The sequence below is a fragment of the Gopherus evgoodei genome, chromosome 4 (assembly GCF_007399415.2).
Source record: "Gopherus evgoodei ecotype Sinaloan lineage chromosome 4, rGopEvg1_v1.p, whole genome shotgun sequence".
In the NCBI taxonomy this organism is placed as follows: Eukaryota; Metazoa; Chordata; order Testudines; family Testudinidae; genus Gopherus; species Gopherus evgoodei.
The window spans coordinates 150,166,240-150,182,923 of NC_044325.1; the positions used below are offsets into that span (position 1 = coordinate 150,166,240).

General features: G+C 58.9%; 1 protein-coding gene across 3 annotated transcripts; it reads right to left on the reverse strand.

Annotated features, from left to right (window-relative positions):
• Positions 1 to 1,670: 1,670 nt before the first annotated feature.
• SSRP1 (structure specific recognition protein 1) lies at positions 1,671 to 16,656 on the reverse strand. Of its 3 annotated transcripts, none has more exons than XM_030561834.1 (17): positions 16,556 to 16,656; positions 15,067 to 15,318; positions 13,678 to 13,863; positions 11,370 to 11,475; positions 10,302 to 10,492; positions 9,918 to 10,148; positions 9,451 to 9,554; positions 8,787 to 8,915; positions 8,028 to 8,249; positions 7,151 to 7,223; positions 6,475 to 6,613; positions 6,241 to 6,286; positions 3,898 to 4,015; positions 3,157 to 3,327; positions 2,724 to 2,815; positions 2,334 to 2,502; positions 1,671 to 2,240 (listed from the first exon to the last, which is right to left on the reverse strand). In XM_030561834.1, exons 2-17 carry the CDS (start codon positions 15,118 to 15,120, stop codon positions 2,172 to 2,174), a joined length of 2,100 nt encoding a protein of 699 aa, XP_030417694.1. In that variant the 5' UTR covers positions 15,121 to 15,318; positions 16,556 to 16,656; the 3' UTR covers positions 1,671 to 2,171. The 3 variants fall into 3 exon arrangements, with proteins under 3 accessions (XP_030417694.1, XP_030417691.1, XP_030417692.1); XM_030561831.1 differs by having other exon boundaries at positions 15,001 to 15,318; XM_030561832.1 differs by lacking the exon at positions 16,556 to 16,656 and adding an exon at positions 16,494 to 16,514 and having other exon boundaries at positions 15,001 to 15,318.
• Between the last annotated feature and the right edge of the window lie 28 nt (positions 16,657 to 16,684).

Here is a 16,684-nt window from a genome sequence, read left to right on the forward strand (position 1 = left end):
TTAAAACAAACTATTAAGTGCTGGTTACATTAAAATCCCGGACTGCTGGATGGCACAGAGGAGAGCCCCGGTCTTAAGCAATGACCTAACACACCACCTGGAAAGTCTCACTCTTAAGGACTGCCTACCCCTGGCACCTATGCACATTGCCCCTGCCAGGCAGCCACCCCTCATAAGACCAACCAGTCTCATCGTGGCAGTTGCTTACATTGCCCAGCACCCAGGGCAAAACAACCCCCTCCTTACAGCTGGGGTAGGATTGCAGGACGAATGCAGCGGCTGGTGAACCTACACCATGCTCTAGCCCTGTGTGATGGGAGGGGTGAAAAGGGGCAGCTGTCGTGGAACAAAGAAAGGCCCCATCGCCCACAGGCTTTGGTCTGATTTTGGTTGTTGGGTTTAGTGCACAGGCGTTGGGCAGCTGTAACACCCAGGTGGGCAGATGTGGCGGTTCCTGCTGGTTTTAAACTCCACGCCACTGCTGGGCCCCCCTGTTCTAGCGTAGTACACGGTGCTTGGAGAGGAGTTGCCATGGCTGCCTGCAGCTCTTCCTTCCCATTTACTCCAGCTGTGGAGTTCTGGTAAATAACCCATAGAAATTAGGCCAAAGGAAATGGGACTCTGGAGAATTTCCCACAGGAGCCAGCTTCCATCTGCACAATTAACCTGCTGCAGCCTTGGTTATAAAAGCCACTGCCTCTGGGGCACATTCCTCTCCCTCCCCCAGCGCACACAGCTCTCTTCCCTCTCTGAGAGCTGCAGCCTAGCAAAAGTGCTGATTCAATTAGAGTGAGGCAGAGTGTGCCCTCTGACACACAGGTGATTGGAAGTGGAGCCACAGATACTTTAATGGAGCACTGAGGTCTGATAATAGGCTCTAATCAGATCAGGCCTCCTTCCCCCAACTCAGATTAGTTGTCCTGGCAGCAAGGCCTGCGATGGCTGTAATAGAGATGGATGCTGCATCCACCGTCTGGTCAGCGCCACACACTCCCCTTCGCCCACTCTCAGCGCAGTTCGAGCTGGTCAGAGCTCCAGGCCCAGAAGGGAGAGCAATGAGGCTCTGAGCCCTCCATGTAGCCCCAAGGGCAGCCGCTAGCAGAACCAGGGGAAGGGGAAGCATTATGCCAACCAAGTACCCACAGCCCCAGGACACTGCATCCCTCAGCAACACGCAGCTGGGAGGTATTGGGTGTGACAAGGAGGGAAGGGCTCCTGCTGCCTGAGTCACAGCACCCCCTGCGGGGCTACAGTTCCCTACCTTAAGCCATCTTGGGAACAACCCTCCCAACCTTGCTGAGGCTAGTGATGGCCCCGGCAGCAGGAGACGGGAGGGAAAGGAGCCCCTAACACTTGGTTACACCTCATTGCTATCGACTGCTTCCTTCATTAGGTGGCTACCCAAGGTGCCTGCTGGCCTTTAATACAATTAGGACCAGAGCTTACTGGAACGCAGTGAGATAAGGCTCTGGCCCAAATTCAGCCCCACGCAGGCAGAGCTGTTCCTGCTGCGATGCCTGGGAAACGCAGCCAGCGGGAGGGGAGACCACAGCTCCAGAGTTGGCCTCCTGCCCCCTCTGGCAAGAGTGGGGCTTTGCCTGCTCTAGAGGGGAAGCTGTCAGCACTGGAAGATCTGTCCCCAGGCCACGCTCCGACAGACAGAAGCTCCGTCCAAAGTCACTTGGATTTTATTCCATTCAATTGCCATGTGAACAGATCAGAAATACAAAAATAAACAGAACATAAAAAACACCGACAGAGTCCAACTACAGGTCAAGGGATGGAACCCTCCCCCAGCCAGCTAGCTCCCCCGTCGGGCCTGCGGGCCACCCCCACGCTCCCATTTGCTGGGAGGGCTTCCTGATAGGACACGGGGGGCTCCCACAGCATGGAGAGAAAGGAGGGGTGCGCCTCCTCCCCGTTCTCTAGCACCCTCTGTCTTTCTCCAGAGTTCAGCACAGGTCCTGCAATTCCACAAGGGAGGAGGGGGCAGGGAAGGTCCGGAAGTAGGGCAGGTTCTAGCCAGCAGAGCAGCCGCGTCACCCCTCCAGCCCATGCCCCTGGCAGAAGGGATGTGGGGGCATTGGGGAGGCGTCTAGGCCTCAACTCAGTGACCTATGACCTGTGCAGTCTGGAAAGGGGCAGGGCTAAAGGGAGGGGGAGGGGTTGCTCTAATCCGAGCCAGATGCTGAGTCTTCCAAGCTGGGGGGCGTGCTGGCGATTTCCTCCTCCTCCGAGTCCTGTGGGGGGAGGGGAAATGTGTTAACAGGAGACCACATACAGCCACAGCTGCTGACTGGGGCAGGCACCCCTCCTGCCCCACCCGCACCTACCTCCTTCTTGTTGTCACCAGAGCTCTCCTCACTGGAGACAAACTCCTTGCTCTTGAAGCTCTCGCCCAGTTGCTTGGCGGGGGACTTGGCTAGGGCCTTGGACGGTGCCGCTTTCCTCTCTGCTTTCCCCTTCCCCTGCTGCTGCTGCTGCTTCTTCTTGGATCTCTCTCTGTGCAGGATGGGGGACAGCAAGCAATCACAGGGTCATCCCAAGCCCCTGCTGCATTAGTGGAGGTGCCACAGGCCTGGCAGGAAACGGACAATCCTCCACCCCTCGCACTCTACATAGGCCACACCTTTCCCCGTCATCTCGCTGCCTACCCTCCGGGGAGACGGGGCCACGGCCCTTCGTCACCCACCCCAGTGTCCCCAGCAGCCCAGCCAACTTACTTCTTGGAGCTCTCCGATTTGCCCCCCTCGCTGTACTCCTTCATGGCCTTCTCGTAGTCCCTCTTGGCATCTTCCGCCTTGCGATCCCACTCCTGCCACCAGAGCACAGAGCTGGTGATGCCCCTCCTTGCTCATCTGCCCCCCTGCCTCAGTTTCACTTCTGAGCCCCATCAGATACAAAGCTACCCCCAGCATGCTTTGCCAGCCCACCAAAAACAGATGCCCATGCCCATGCCCATCCCGTCCCTGAACAAGACACAGCCCCTGCCCCATGTTGGGTTGGCTTCCAAGACCTCTTTCATTTGGTTCCCCAATAATTCCCCACACAGGCCTACACCCAACACTACCCCTATCATCCCCAGACACAGCCCCCTCCCCCAAACACCCACACCACCAACAGTTACAACATGCCACGCCCCCAACTCAAGGCCACCTCTTTCTTCTCCTTGGACATGCTCTTCCAGAGCTCCCCAGCCTTCTTGGACAGGTCGGTGATGCTGATGCCGGGGTGGTCTGATTTGATCTTCTCGCGGCTGGCGTTCAGCCACAGCATGTAGGCAGACATGGGCCTCTTCGGGGCATTGGGGTCTTTCCCTTTCTTACTCTGGCAAGAGGAGGTGGCAGGTGCAAACACTGAACAAGCAGGGGATCCATCAAGACGTAGCTCTACAGTTCCTCGGGCCAGAGGCTCTGGCTCCCATGGCAAAGGCCCCTTGTGCTCCCCATTAACGCTAGGGCGGGGCCTTCCATACCCCAGCCCTTCCCCCCAGCAGCCAGACACACTCACGGGGCCCAGGCAGCACAAGACTAAGACAAGGGAACTAGAGCCAAGGAGCCCAACGGAGCCAGCGGGGCAGGAATGCAGGGAGGCTGTGAGGTGAGACTGGGATTGGGGGAGTGGTACAGGACTGAAGAGCTCCGTGGCATGGAGGGGGAGTCACTCACCCCCAGTTGGAGGCTGCTTAGTGTCCTGAGCTGGGGAGCAGCGGGACCCTCAGGACAGTTCCCCATCACAGAGGACACTCACTCGTGGCCTCATCAGCCCCCTGAGCAGAGCTCCCGAAGGCTCAATCTCCCCACAGGGTTGGCCTGCATGCTGGCGGTAGAGGATCCCACTCCTCAGAGCCAGCAGTCAGGACCCATGCAGCCCCCTCTGCCAGGGCAGAGCTCTCACCTCTGACGACTTCTTGCGGGGCTTGCGCTCCTTGACAATCTTGGCTTTCTTGGCAGGCTTCCTCTTCTCCTCACGGTCACTGCCACCATCACTACTGGCAGAGACTTCGCTGTCGAACCTGCAGGAGGGAATAGGAGCCTGGCATCAGCCACCCCCTGCACCAAACACCACTGCTCCCAGGGCTGGCAGCCCCAGCTCAGCGAGGTCAGAACAGATCAGGCCTAGCATGGGCAGATTGCTCCGGGGTGCTGGCTGGAAGGGTTAGGGCATTCCTAGTATGGCTTGGGCATGGCAACAGGAAAGGCCTCCTCACCTGTCCCTTAAAACAGGGTGGCAAGGGGCACCACCAAGCACTCTGGGCAGGGTACAAGAGGCAGAGCCAGCTCGTCCCTACACCAACTGCTCCCATCCCTGGGTGTCACCCCAGACCTCCTGGCAGCAGAACCTGAGTGGCAGTGCTAAGCACAGACATCCCAGCTGGAGAGATGTGAGCCCCTCTGAGCAGAGGATGGGGCACAGCACAGGCCCGCTCCTCTGGGCCACCTCCCAGGCGACGGGTTCCCCATTCCTGACCCAGGACCCCACCTGGGACCAAGAGAGAATGTTGTCACATTGTTATGAACCTCATTTCACGCCTCAGTTTCCCTCTATACTTTGCACTGCTATGCAGGGGTGCAAAAAGGCTAAATCTGCTCTAAGAGCAAGAGTCCATGGCTGGCTGGGATGGAAGAAGGGTCAGCAAAGGACTGGTGAAAACCAACCCACATCAACGAAGCATCCAGCAAGAGGGCAGGAACCCCAATGGCTAGGCTGTTCACTCCTAGCAGCCATTAGCCAGGAGGAAGGAGACGTTCCCCCAGCCCTCAGCCGAGAAGCAGCACAAAGGCCCCAGAGGGAGAACAAAGGGGAAAGGAGGCCAGTGGCCAGGCCTCGGAGCTGACAAGGAGCCAGATGGATAGAGACCATAACAGCTTGGCTGGCTAATTGCAGCGGCACTGGCCAGGCTGGACTATGGCTCTAGCTTTGCCTCTCTGTGTGAACACAAGGCCTTTCCGATCCCGTGGGCCAGGCGGTTAATGTTCCCCCGTGTCTGGGAAGGCTGCTGCTCTCGCTGCAGATACCCCTGACAGCACAGCGCCTCGAACAGGGATGATACAAACGTCCTGCAGGGGTCTGGCTTGGATGGATTTGCTGCAGGGAGCCACAGAGAGAGAGAGAGGGATTACTGGGGCCCCAAGGCCCAGTTTGGGAGTCCTAGAGGCCATGGGCCTGCCCCTGTAGTGTGTTAGGCCCCAAGGACCCACACGGGGGTCACTCCCAAGGAACTGGTTATAGGATGGGCATGGACTAGACACTGTGGATCTGGGACACCACCCCACAACCCAGCAGATCTTGGTGGCGGGAAATCTTTGCCAGAGTTCTCCCTGTTGCCATTTGCTCCCACCATGCTCTGAGTGGCACCCCCAGATTCCTGGTCCTCCAAGGTCCGGGATTCACAGAGCCGCACAATATCCACCCAGTTATTACTGCTCCGTGCTACAAAGATCTCTTCCCCATTAGGCAGTCCCCTCAGCCCGGATGATTTCTGTGGCTGGCAGCAGTGTTCCTTCTGGCAGGCGTGCCGGTTGCACTGCTCTAGAGCACAAATCTCAGCAAGCAGCAGAGGCAAAAACCTAGTGCCTATCCTCTGCTCTGAAACCACCCTGCCTCATTCAGGGAGCCTATGATTTGTATTGTGATAGCACCAGTCACGGATCAGGGCCCTGCTATGCAAGGTGCTGTACAGGCACATAGCAAGAAAGACAGTCCCTGCCCCAGACAATGTAAGCAGCCCCTCGATTTCAGACACTTGTACAACCCACCACGGAGATGCAGCAGCCTCAGAGGGGAAAGGCAGCAGCTGTTTAACAGCTCAGGATAGGAAGAGAAGAACCCACTGGGGCTACAGGGCAATTTAGGTCAACAGAAGGGAGGTCCCCAAGTTAATGGCTGGCCACTGAACCTAATGGCCTTAAGCCAGTGAAAAGGGTCAGGGAGACACAAGCCTCAGACAGCAGCACCAGGCCACCTAGCGCACTGGAGCCCTGGCAGAGGTGACAGTGCCTCTGGCTGAACCATCAGCTCTGGAGGCCCCATAAAGGCAGAGTGCCCCATACTGAGCCACTTGCTGTGCATGGCAGCACGGCACCCCCCAGCACACAGGGAGGCCAGCACTGATGGCACTACACGCACAATGTCCAGCCCCCAGCAGCCACCGCAGGTAGGGTTCCCATCCAAGAATGGGCCAGAGGGCAAGGTCACAGTCCGAGAGCCCATGCCAGGCAGCCCCTGTCCCCTACTCACTCTTCTGCTACATCGTCCTCCTCCTCCCCAGGGTTAAACGACTCATCTGGAAGGAAAGGGAATGCAGGTGTCATTCTTCCTCTCTGGGTGGGGGCGGGGCAGGAGAGGGGGATGGGGACAGCAACAGCCCAGGGGAAAGGGCTGAGTAAAGAGTATGGGAATGTCTCTCTGACCCCAGCTGGGGCAGATCTCACAGCCAGGGGGAGAAGCCCCAGGCACAGGGGCAGGTCTCACCAGTCTCCTCCCCAGACTCATCACTGCTGTCATCAGCATTCTCCTCCCGGATCTTTCCCTCCTCCTTCATCCTCTCCAGGTAGGCATCATGCTGGTCTTCGTCAGAGTCAGCGTATTCATCATAGCTCTGCGGCATGGACTGCATGGGGAGCAAGGCAAGGTCACGTGAGTGCCACTTTCCAACCCTCCCCCCCAGCAGAGGGGAAGGGCAGAGGCCACCCCCCCACCCCAAATGTGCAGAGAACTGAGAACTACAACTCCCACCATGCTCCTGGGTGCACCCCCACCCCACTCTGGGAAAGGATCCTCAGCACCCCAAGCACAGGCTGCATGCAGGGATCAGAGGAGCGGTGTTAACCGGGTTAGGTGGGGCCCACTCGGCAAGGAGATCAGGGGGGAAGGGGGCACAGCCCTCCCTTCCCTCTCATGGCTCATGCGGGGTTACTGTGGTTAGTAGAGAGCACCACAGCCATTCAGAGGAGACCTGCACCAGGAGGAGGGGAAATCGCACGGACCTTTTTCTTCTACAAGGGCAAGGAGAGAAGAGAAAGTGAGGAGGCAGAATCTGCAGCGAGAGAGAGAATGAACCCCTGCCCTCACCCAGCGGCTATGGGGCTCCCGGTCAGGAAGGGACAGGGGACCTAGCCAGCGCCCAGCCCCACCCCACTGCAGGTACCTCCTTGTGGCCTCGGTTCTTGATGTTTAGCTTCTTGGCATTGACAAAGTCAAACAGCTTCCCATACTCCTCTCTGCAGGGGGGTGACAGTGGGGAAACAGGGTCACGGAGAGGCAGAGTCTAACACTCCCCCATTCATGAGCGAGCAAGAGGGCAGTGCACGGTGATGGCATGGAAAACGGCAGCCCTGCACCACTAGGCTGTGGTGCCAAAGACTTCCCATGGCTGAGTGAGGAGCAGGATACCAGTGCAGGCCATGAGACAGGGCTGTGTCACACGGAAGAAGGCGGCAGCCCAGGAGAACAGATGGGGCAATAGGCAGTACAGCCATGGGTACAGGGTGGGAGAGAGCAGACAGTAGCCGCTTGCGGGGGGACCCCAGGCTCACCTCTCTACGCTGCTGAATGTGTACCGTGCCACCAGAGCGGGCGGGGAGCCCCAGGCACACCCCTCTATGCTGCTGAAGGTGTATCGCGCGCCCAGAGCTGGCAGAGAGCCCCAGGCTCACCTCTCTATGCTGCTGAAGGTGTACCGTGCACCCAGAGCGGGCGGGAAGCCCCAGGCTCACCTCTCTACGCTGCTGAAGGTCTACCACGCACCCAGAGCGGGCGGGAGGCCCCAGGCTCACCTCTCTACGCTGCTGAAGGTCTACCGCGCACCCAGAGCGGGCGGGGGGAGGGGGGGCAGGCTCACCTCTCTACGCTGCTGAAGGTCTACCGCGCACCCAGAGCGGGCGGGGGGCGGGGGGGCAGGCTCACCTCTCTACGCTGCTGAAGGTCTACCGCGCACCCAGAGCGGGTGGGGGGGGGAGGCTCACCTCTCTACGCTGCTGAAGGTCTACCGTGCGCCCAGAGTGGGCGAGGGGGGCCAGGCTCACCTCTCTATGCTGCTGAAGGTGTACTGCGTGCCCTGCTTGGTCTCGATCTCGAAGTCGAAGGAGCGGGTGGTGGTAGTGCCGCGGGCGAAGTTGACAAAGGAGATCTCATCGAAGCGAATGTGCACCGGGGGCTTGTGCACATAGATGAAGCCACGCTCCAGCGGGTAGAGCAGCCCCGAGCTGGCCTTGTAGGAGCACGTGATACACTGGGCTCCCGAGTGCCTAGGGATGCAGGGAAGCGGGAGGAGGGAAAAAGAGACAGACAGGGGGTTACACCAGCAAAGCTCCCATGCACAGATGCTGCCCTGGGGGACAGCAGCCAAGTGGGGGGGGTGGATAAAGGGATGAGAATCTGTCAGACGTCCCTCTGAGGCACAACTCTCCTCCCACCCACCACTGGGAACTCCCCGACACAGGACAGGGAAAAATGTCCATCAGAGTCCGTCATATAAGGACGAGACCTCACAGCTCAGTCATTTCTAAACATTTAAATTAGCAACAGGCTCTGTATCCCACTCCCTGTCACCCAAGCTAGAAAGTCCAGCTGGTGCACCTAGAGAAGAAAGGGCCCATGTTCGATTGTCCACCCCAAGACAATCTCCCGCCCTGGGACTGGATTGGAGCCTGAACCCATTAGAAGGAAAAAGACCCCGTGTCCTTTTCACCACCCCCTCAGTTAGACAATACCCATGCCCTGGGACAGGAGCCCCCTAGAGAGGAAGGCCCCATGACCCACTCCCCTGCCCGCCGTGTGCTCACCCCTGGAAGTTGCCGGGCACGGTGATCTTGCGGTTCACCAGCGCTTTCATGACCCGACTGACCATCTCATAGAGTGAGCCGGACATGTTCTTGGTGAGTCGGCCCTCGAATCGCTTCTCCACCTCATCCCTACAGCACGGGGAAAATGGTAGCATGAAGACAGAAGGCAGGAGAGAGCCCAGCACGAACAACATGGGATGACCCAGGAGCTCCCACGCCAACAGAGAGACAGGAGCATGGGAAGCCCTCAGCACTCAGCGATAAGAGGGCCGCCAAGGAGGACAACGCATACTCCTCGGGCAACAACATCTACTCCTAGGAGAAGAGACCCCGCTCCTGAGGCTTGGAAGTGAGCGAACCTGGAGGGGGATGGCCAGACACTCATGCCAGACAAGGTTTGGAGTCCATATGGGATTGAAGGGATCCTGCCTGGAGCATGGCAAGGCTAGCAGAGGATGGGTATGGCTGGGGGGCTGCCTGGGGATAGAGACAGGATGGCAGGAGGGGTCCTGCTGGGGGGCAGAGCCAGGCTGACAAGAGCGGGGAGAAGAGTGGGGTCAGGCTTGGACACAGGGCAGAGCCAGGCTGGCAGGAGCAGAGGGATCCTGACAAGGTACAGGGCTGGGGGCAGGGCCAGACCAGCTAGGGAAGGAAGGCCACTCACTCATTCATGTTAAGGGTCAGGGAAATGTCCTCGTCTTTGGAGAAGAGCAGGATCAGGAAGTGGTAGCGCGTCTGGCCCTGCTTGATCGGAGGGTCCAGGCTGATCTGGAAAGGAAGCAAAAGATATGGACAGGTGAGGGATCCCAGTACCCCAAGATCAGGGATCTCCTCCATTCCAGCTCCCACCTCCATGCAATATCCCTCTCAAGTACCACAGGGCAGTCCCCTCCCTCCTAGTTCTCAGCCCCCAACAGAAGTAGATGGTCTGGGCCTTTTGATCTGCTGGCTACCCCGTCTCCCAGGCACACTGGAGTGGGATCTGCCAACCCCCCCAAATGCAGAGAGAGAGAGAGAGAGAGAGAGAGAGAGAGAGAGAGCGAGAGCGAGAGCGAGAGCGTGTGTGTGTGTGTGTGTGTGTGTGCGCGCGCATGCGTGCGAGATCTGCCAGCTCCCCGTCCCTCTCCTCACCACAAAGAACATCTGGCGCTGGTCCTTGTGGGGCAGCAAGAAGAGACGCAACACGGTGGTGTAGGGGATCTTGTAGTCAAAGGTCTTGCCGTGCAGGTGCAGGAAGGTGGGGTAGATGCGGATGTCATAGCGACCACGTGGCGTCAGGCACTGCAGCTCCCGGAAGATGCAGATGGCATCCCCAGTCGCCTGGATCACGTCTGCCTTGGACAGCACATTCTGGGCAAAGGCCTATGGGTGGGGGAGGACAGGGGGCCTTTATTCCAGACAGCTGAATGCAGCCTCCCATATCTCCTCCCGCAGCCCCTTCACACAGGCCACAGCCCCATTCCCCCCAGCCCACGAACTCCCACCTCCTCCACCCCCAGCTCGGCCCAAACGCACCTCCACAGGGTCCACGCCATCCTCCTGCGTGGGTGGCACGTAGAACCGCACCTCCATGAGCGACACCTCGGCGTCGTCATTCTGGTGGAACTCCAGCGTCACCTCATTCTTGCCCGTGGTGCACTGGGACACGTTGCTGAGTGGGATCTCGAACACAGGCTGCTCCCCAATGTCGAAAGACAGGAGCTGGCCTGCGTGGAGGGGGAACCCAGTGGGTCGGCAGAGGGCAATGGACCACCTCGCCCAACCAGCCACTCCTCCTCATCAGACAACTTCTGCAGCCGGCAGCCCGGATGGCAAGGACAGGGCTGAGCAGCTACAAGGTGGTGCTGGGCAGACAAGAGCAACTCAGAGCTCCCCCACAACAAAGCGCCCCCTTCAGGAGAAGAAGGAGCTACAAGCTACTCCCTCTCTGCTGCACACTTAGCCATCCACTCCCAACGCCGACCCCTACATCCTGTGCTCCTCTCCCTGCTCTACACCCCTCATCTCCCAGAGCTGGCCTTCACCACAGGCTTAACTCCAGCTCACTCACAGGTTCTTCCCCAACACGCTCTGTGTTCACACAGCCACACGCCGCTAACAGCGCTGAAGCCAGCACTCCCCAAGCTGCAGGCGGCTGTTAACATGTACTGCTACCCCGAGGTAGATGCAGTTAAGGGACAAAGCCACAGGTGATCACGTCCATTGAGACACGAGGGCCTCCAATCCCTTCCCATCAGCCCCTGACCCGAAGCCAACTGTCTATCTGCCTCTGCTCGGTTCTCCATTTGCAGCCTCTCCACTACCCTCCATCTCTGGTGTCTGGTAGAGGAGGAGGCTGGCTAACCTGGCCGGGGATGAGCGTCCAGACAAGTCAGGCCCACTGCCCCGCGAATACAAGCAGAATGACACAGGGAGTTGTGGCGCTATGAACCTTGGGCTGGCTCTGTTGCTTGCCAGGGCCAGATACAGCACCAGCACAGGTGTCACAGCAGGGGAAACGTGGCTGCACTGTCACGGGCTAGGCTACCGCAGGTAAACATGACCCATGCTTCACAAGCAGCGAAGACACAGCCCCAGAGTCACCTCCAAACTTCACGGTCCCCCAGTTCCAGCCCTTCACGCACAGATCTTTCTCTGCCAGCTCCAGGCGATAATTGGACTTGAAGAACTCCGACAGCTTGTCAAACTCCTAAGTGGGAAGTAGAGAATGGCCATAAGAAGCGACCATACCCCAGCAGCCTGAGCCATGATCCCAGGGATCCTCCCTCCCCACACCCGGATCACCTCAGGGCTCCTTCCCTCCCAGAGAGGCCCGGCCACTGCTAGTACCCCATAGTTCCCCCGGCTAACAAACAGCAGCAGCGAGGCGCTCCAGCGCTCTCCTATCTAGGCCCATGCAACCCAAAGCACATGCCAGGAAACAACTGAGCTGGGGAAAAAATCAGCCACTAGGCAAACTACAACCACAGAGCGAAGGGAGAGCAAGCAGGAGTTGCCAGCCCCGCATCTTTGCTGGACACTTGTGTGGAGCTGAAACCTCTCGCAGGGATACGCCCCAGTACACAACTGGCAACTGCAGAGGAGTCAGTCAGAGACCCCAGCTGGTCGGAGCAGCCTCAGCCAAAGCAGGGACACTCACATGTTCAAAGAACTCCCTGCAGTTTGACGGGACTTTCTCTACCTGGTGCTGATGGGCTGTTTGTTCCAGCCCTTTCACGCACCTAACTTCCCTTTCAGCTGCATGGCCATGCAGCAGCCTATTAAGCGCTGCGCAGACGCTCAGGGCTGCGGTGGGGAGAGATTCCTCTCCCACGGCCTCGGACCCAACCCAGCCCAGCCACAGACCTGCCACGGCTGGGGTAGAGGTGCTCCTCCCCCAGCCCCACTAGCCCAGACCTGCCACGGCCAAGGGAGAGGCAGCACTCCCCGCCAGCCCAGGTGATGCAGGCTGGAGTACTCCCCCCAGCACCTCAAACCCATCATCCCCAGCCCCACCCCAGAGCCATTCCTTGGGTATGGCGAATCGGGGCAACTGCTCCGGGCTCCACACTTCAGTGTGAATGAGTCATGCAGGGGGCGATAGGCCAGCCCAGGAGGGGTGGGGTTAGGGGGTGCAGGCCAGCCCGGGGAGGTAGCAGGGGGCCTGGTGCCAGCAGCAGGGGTGGGGCCCGCACTCACCAGCAGGAAGCGCGCGTTGTATTTCTTTTTCTTGCACTGCCAGCATCCTAGCGCCAATGGAACATGCCAGCACCAGGGTGACCCCATCCACTGCCCTTCTTTTTGCAGGACCCCCCTAGCACAGGGGGCCCCCTCACCCCTAGCATAGGTGCCACCCTGTGACTCTCCATCTCCTCTTGCCACCGCAGCACCGGTGTCCCCTCCCCACACCAGATTTCTCCTGTATAAAAAATGTTAAGGGGCCCCCATACAGGCTGATTTGTCCCAGGCCCCACACTCCCCAGGGATGGCCCTGCCAGAGCCCACACCCCCAGCTGGAACCCTCATCCCGCCCACCTCAACCCTGCCCCAGCCCTGAGACACTCATCCCTGGTGCCATCCCATAGCCCGTACTCCCACTCCAGAGCCCGCACCCCGACCCTTTGCCCCAGCCCTGAGCCCCCTCCCACACTCCAAACTCCTTGGCCACACCCCCAACACAGGAATTGTTATGTGCACCAATACGAAAATGATGAGTCACACCTCACTTCCTATATTGGTGCACATAATTAAATTCATTCCACACATATGTGCGAAAAATTAGAGGGAACACTGCCCCTCGCTCACAGTCTCTTTGCCTCAACTTCCCTCAACACCTGGTCCACTCTCTCCCCTGCTTCCCTTCAGCTTATCCCCCCAACTACACCCACCAGAAAAGAATACCAGGCACTAACAAGACACTTGCTGCCATCACATATTTCACTGGGCTTGTGTGTTCCACTCCTACTCCCGACCCAGTGTCTGTCTGGTCTATTTAGACTACAAGTTCTTCAGGGCAGGGACTATCTACTACTCTGTACAGAGCCTAGGGCAATGGGACCCATTCTCAGCTGACCCTTAGGCATTACCATAATAAACACAATTAATTAAAAAAAGACTCTTAGGAGAGAGCCTTGAAGCTAAAACTCATGGCAAACTGTTTGGGCCAAGAACAGGATCCTTAGGGCAGGACGAGGGAGGTGTTTACACAGAGCCAGACGGGATCCAGGGCTTGTGAGGGTGTGGGCTGCATTGAGGCACTAATGCCACAGTGGCAAATCCAGGAGGTTGCCCAGCAATTGTCACCTTGTAGCTGGTTGGGGATGCCCACCCACGTAACTTCCCCCTGGGACTCCTGGCACTGGCTGGGGTGGGCGCTTCTAGAAGGCGGAGCTGGCCAGGCCAAAGGTCTCACCGATTCCCTGAAGCCGTCATACTTGTAGACGTGTCCATTCTTGGTGAGCAGCTTGAGGCCATGCCCCAGTGCCACCCGGCGCCAGATGCCCTCCGCTAGCTCTGAGGCCTGGATGTTGTCCACCTTGCCTGTCTTGCTGTTCTTGAAGATGACGCCCTGGCGGCTCAGCCGCAGTCGCCCATCATTCTGGCAGAGAGAGACAGGGGTTGGTAGGGGGCACACGGACAATGCTCCAAGAGCTAAGTGCACACGCTGGGGAGAACAACAGTGGTGACTCTCTGGAATGGTGTCACAGAATACACCCAGAATCCCACAACAGCCAGCAACACTCTTCCTCTTCCAGGGAAAAGGCTACTTAACACCCATCCGCATGGATGTAAAACAGAAACCCCATCATCTCTCCTCTCCCACACAGGGGTGCATGCACCCCATATCTAACACATACCACTAAACCCACCCAAAACACCCTCCCTTGCCCTCATGCAAGCTTCACTCCAAGATCCCCTCGCCTCCCACTTCAACTACCCCCCATGCATCACAGGGCCATAGCACCAGCTCTCCAGTTTAAGTCAGCCAGAGGGGCACCGTCAAGCCTTTATTCGCTTTAGCTAGAGCACTGACTGGCCACTTAGGAGCAACAGCCCAATCAAGGACGTTTCACAGACGTAGGGACAACATTCCTCAGTGTAACCATCATAAGCAACAGCCAAAGATTTGGATTTCTTGGCATGGGAACCGACTCATTCATAAAGCTCAGGGCACCATGCACCTTCGCTGTAAACTGGCAAACACTCATGTCTGGGAATAAAAGAATCCTGTGCTGCATTTTCTGAAAGGCTCTCAAGTTTCAGCCATTCAGGCTAGGCCACCCATCAACTCCCACAGCACTTGGTGATACCATGCAACAGTTTAGAACAAAATGCAAAGAGTCTGCTCCCTGAAGTCCAACGGGCTGTGAACTTTGGTCAGCCAAGTGTTACCTACCAGAGCGGGAATGCAGCCAAAACACTGGCAGTAACTACCCAACACCCAGGAAATTGTCACTGGATCTTTAATATCTACGGGGGTCTGGCCATGTTTTGTCTCATCAGAATGATGCAGCCCTGCTCTCCTAGCATGCTGCTTGATCTGTGGGCTCAGAAATTACTCAGGGAAAAAGCACACCCTCCTCCCCCAAGTCACTTACAGCTTCTAGGTTTTACTTTGGGGTGGCACTCCAGCTGTGACCCCACTTAGCTTGAGAGCTGTAATGAAAGCAGAACCACACTTCAGCACCTTGTCTCAGCCCTAGATACACCACTCCATCAGCCACAATAACAATACCTTCCCAGATTCTCTGCTTCCCACCCCCAGGAAGGATTGGCTTTCCAGGTTTCCTGCATCTCTCACCATGGACCCCTTCACCTCCTGGTATATTTCGTTGAACTCCAGCGTGTCTGCCATGATGGCCCCTCCCCACCTCGCCCACTCTGGCGGGGTGTCTCCCAGCGATGGGTTTGGCAGAGCTTTGGAAACTAGGTTCAGTCAGGAAGTTCTTCAGAGATGAAGAAGTTCTTCAGTCCTCTCCTGAGTCCCACATGCCCGGGGTAGCACAGAGGGGAGGAAGCTGCAGCTAGGGTGAGTGTCAAAACAGCGAAGCACCTGAGGAGGAGAGGAGAGAGATGACCCCACTAGTAGGATGAGGCCCAGCAGGCAGCCAACTCAGGAGACACTAGAGACTGAACCCATGGGGTAGCCACAGAATAGATACAGGGGCAGGCTCCCACCCACCCAGTGAGCCTCACTCAGCCAGGCCTGGGCAGCTGGAGAGCATTACAGTCATCCAGGGGCTGGAAGCTGAGCCCCAGCAGAAGGATCAGACAGAACCCTCCTCACCCCTGTTTTCACCCCGCCCCCAGACCCTCCTAGAGACCGACCCCCTCCCTGCCCCAGAACCCCCGCCCCATCCTCCCCCAGACACCAGACCCTCCTACAGACTGACCCCCTCTCTTCCCCAGAACCCCCGCCCCATCCTCCCCCAGACACCAGACCCTCCTAGAGACCGACCCCCTCCCTGCCCCAGAACCCCCGCCCCATCCTCCCCAGACACCAGACCCTCCTAGAGACCGACCCCTTCCCTGCCCCAGAACCCCCTGCCCCATCCTCCCCAGACACCAGACCCTCCTAGAGACTGACCCCCTCCCTGCCCCAGAACCCCCTGCCCCATTCTCCCCCAGACATCAGATCCTCCTGGAGACCGACCCCTCCTCCCTGCTCCAGAACCCCTGCCCCATCCTCCCCCAGACATCAGACCCTCCTAGAGACCGACCCCCTCCCTGCCCCAGAACCCCTGCCCCATCCTCCGCCAGACACCAGACCCTCCTGGAGACCGACCCCCCCTCCCTGCTCCAGAACCCCCGCCCCATCCTCCCCCAGACCCTCCTGGAGACCGAGCCCCTCCCTGCCCCAGAACCCCTGCCCCATCCTCCCCAGACACCAGACCCTCCTGGAGACCGACCCCCCCCCTCCCTGCCCCAGAACCCCCGCCCCATCCTCCCCAGACCCTCCTGGAGACCGACCCCCCCCTCCCTGCCCCAGAACCCCTGCCCCATCCTCCCCCAGACACCAGACCCTCCTGGAGACCGACCCCCTCCCTGCCCCATCCTCCCCCAGACACCGACCCCCCAGCCCTGCCCCAAGCACCAATCCACACCCACCCTGAGCCAGCCTCCCCCTCACCCCCCTCATCCCAGCCCCAGAGCCCAGCCCAGCCCAGCCCCCTCCTTGCCCCAGGACCCCCTGCCCCGGCACTTCCCTCCCCTCCCCGGGACACCGACCCCACGTCGGCCCCCGATACCAACCCCCCCGGGGGTCAATTTCCCGCCTGCGCAACACAAACCTCATGCGGAGCCTCCCTCCCCACCGGAAGCCGCCCCCCCCATCCGCCTTCCGGCTCACGCCGGCCGTGAAGGGCCCCATGCGCGTGCGCACTGCTCCTACCATAGAGTCCCAGCGGGGCTTCGGCTAG

Bases quoted from the DNA above. Each gene is read 5' to 3' on its own strand.
- SSRP1 (XM_030561831.1), bottom strand. From the start codon at position 15,120: ATGGCAGACACGCTGGAGTTCAACGAAATATACCAGGAGGTGAAGGGG. The intron at 6,287-6,474 runs GTGAGACCTGCC...CTTTCCTTCCAG, and splicing joins TGAGTCTGGGGAGGAGACTG to ATGAGTCGTTTAACCCTGGG. The intron at 2,503-2,723 runs GTAAGTTGGCTG...CATCCTGCACAG, and splicing joins AAATCGGAGAGCTCCAAGAA to AGAGAGATCCAAGAAGAAGC.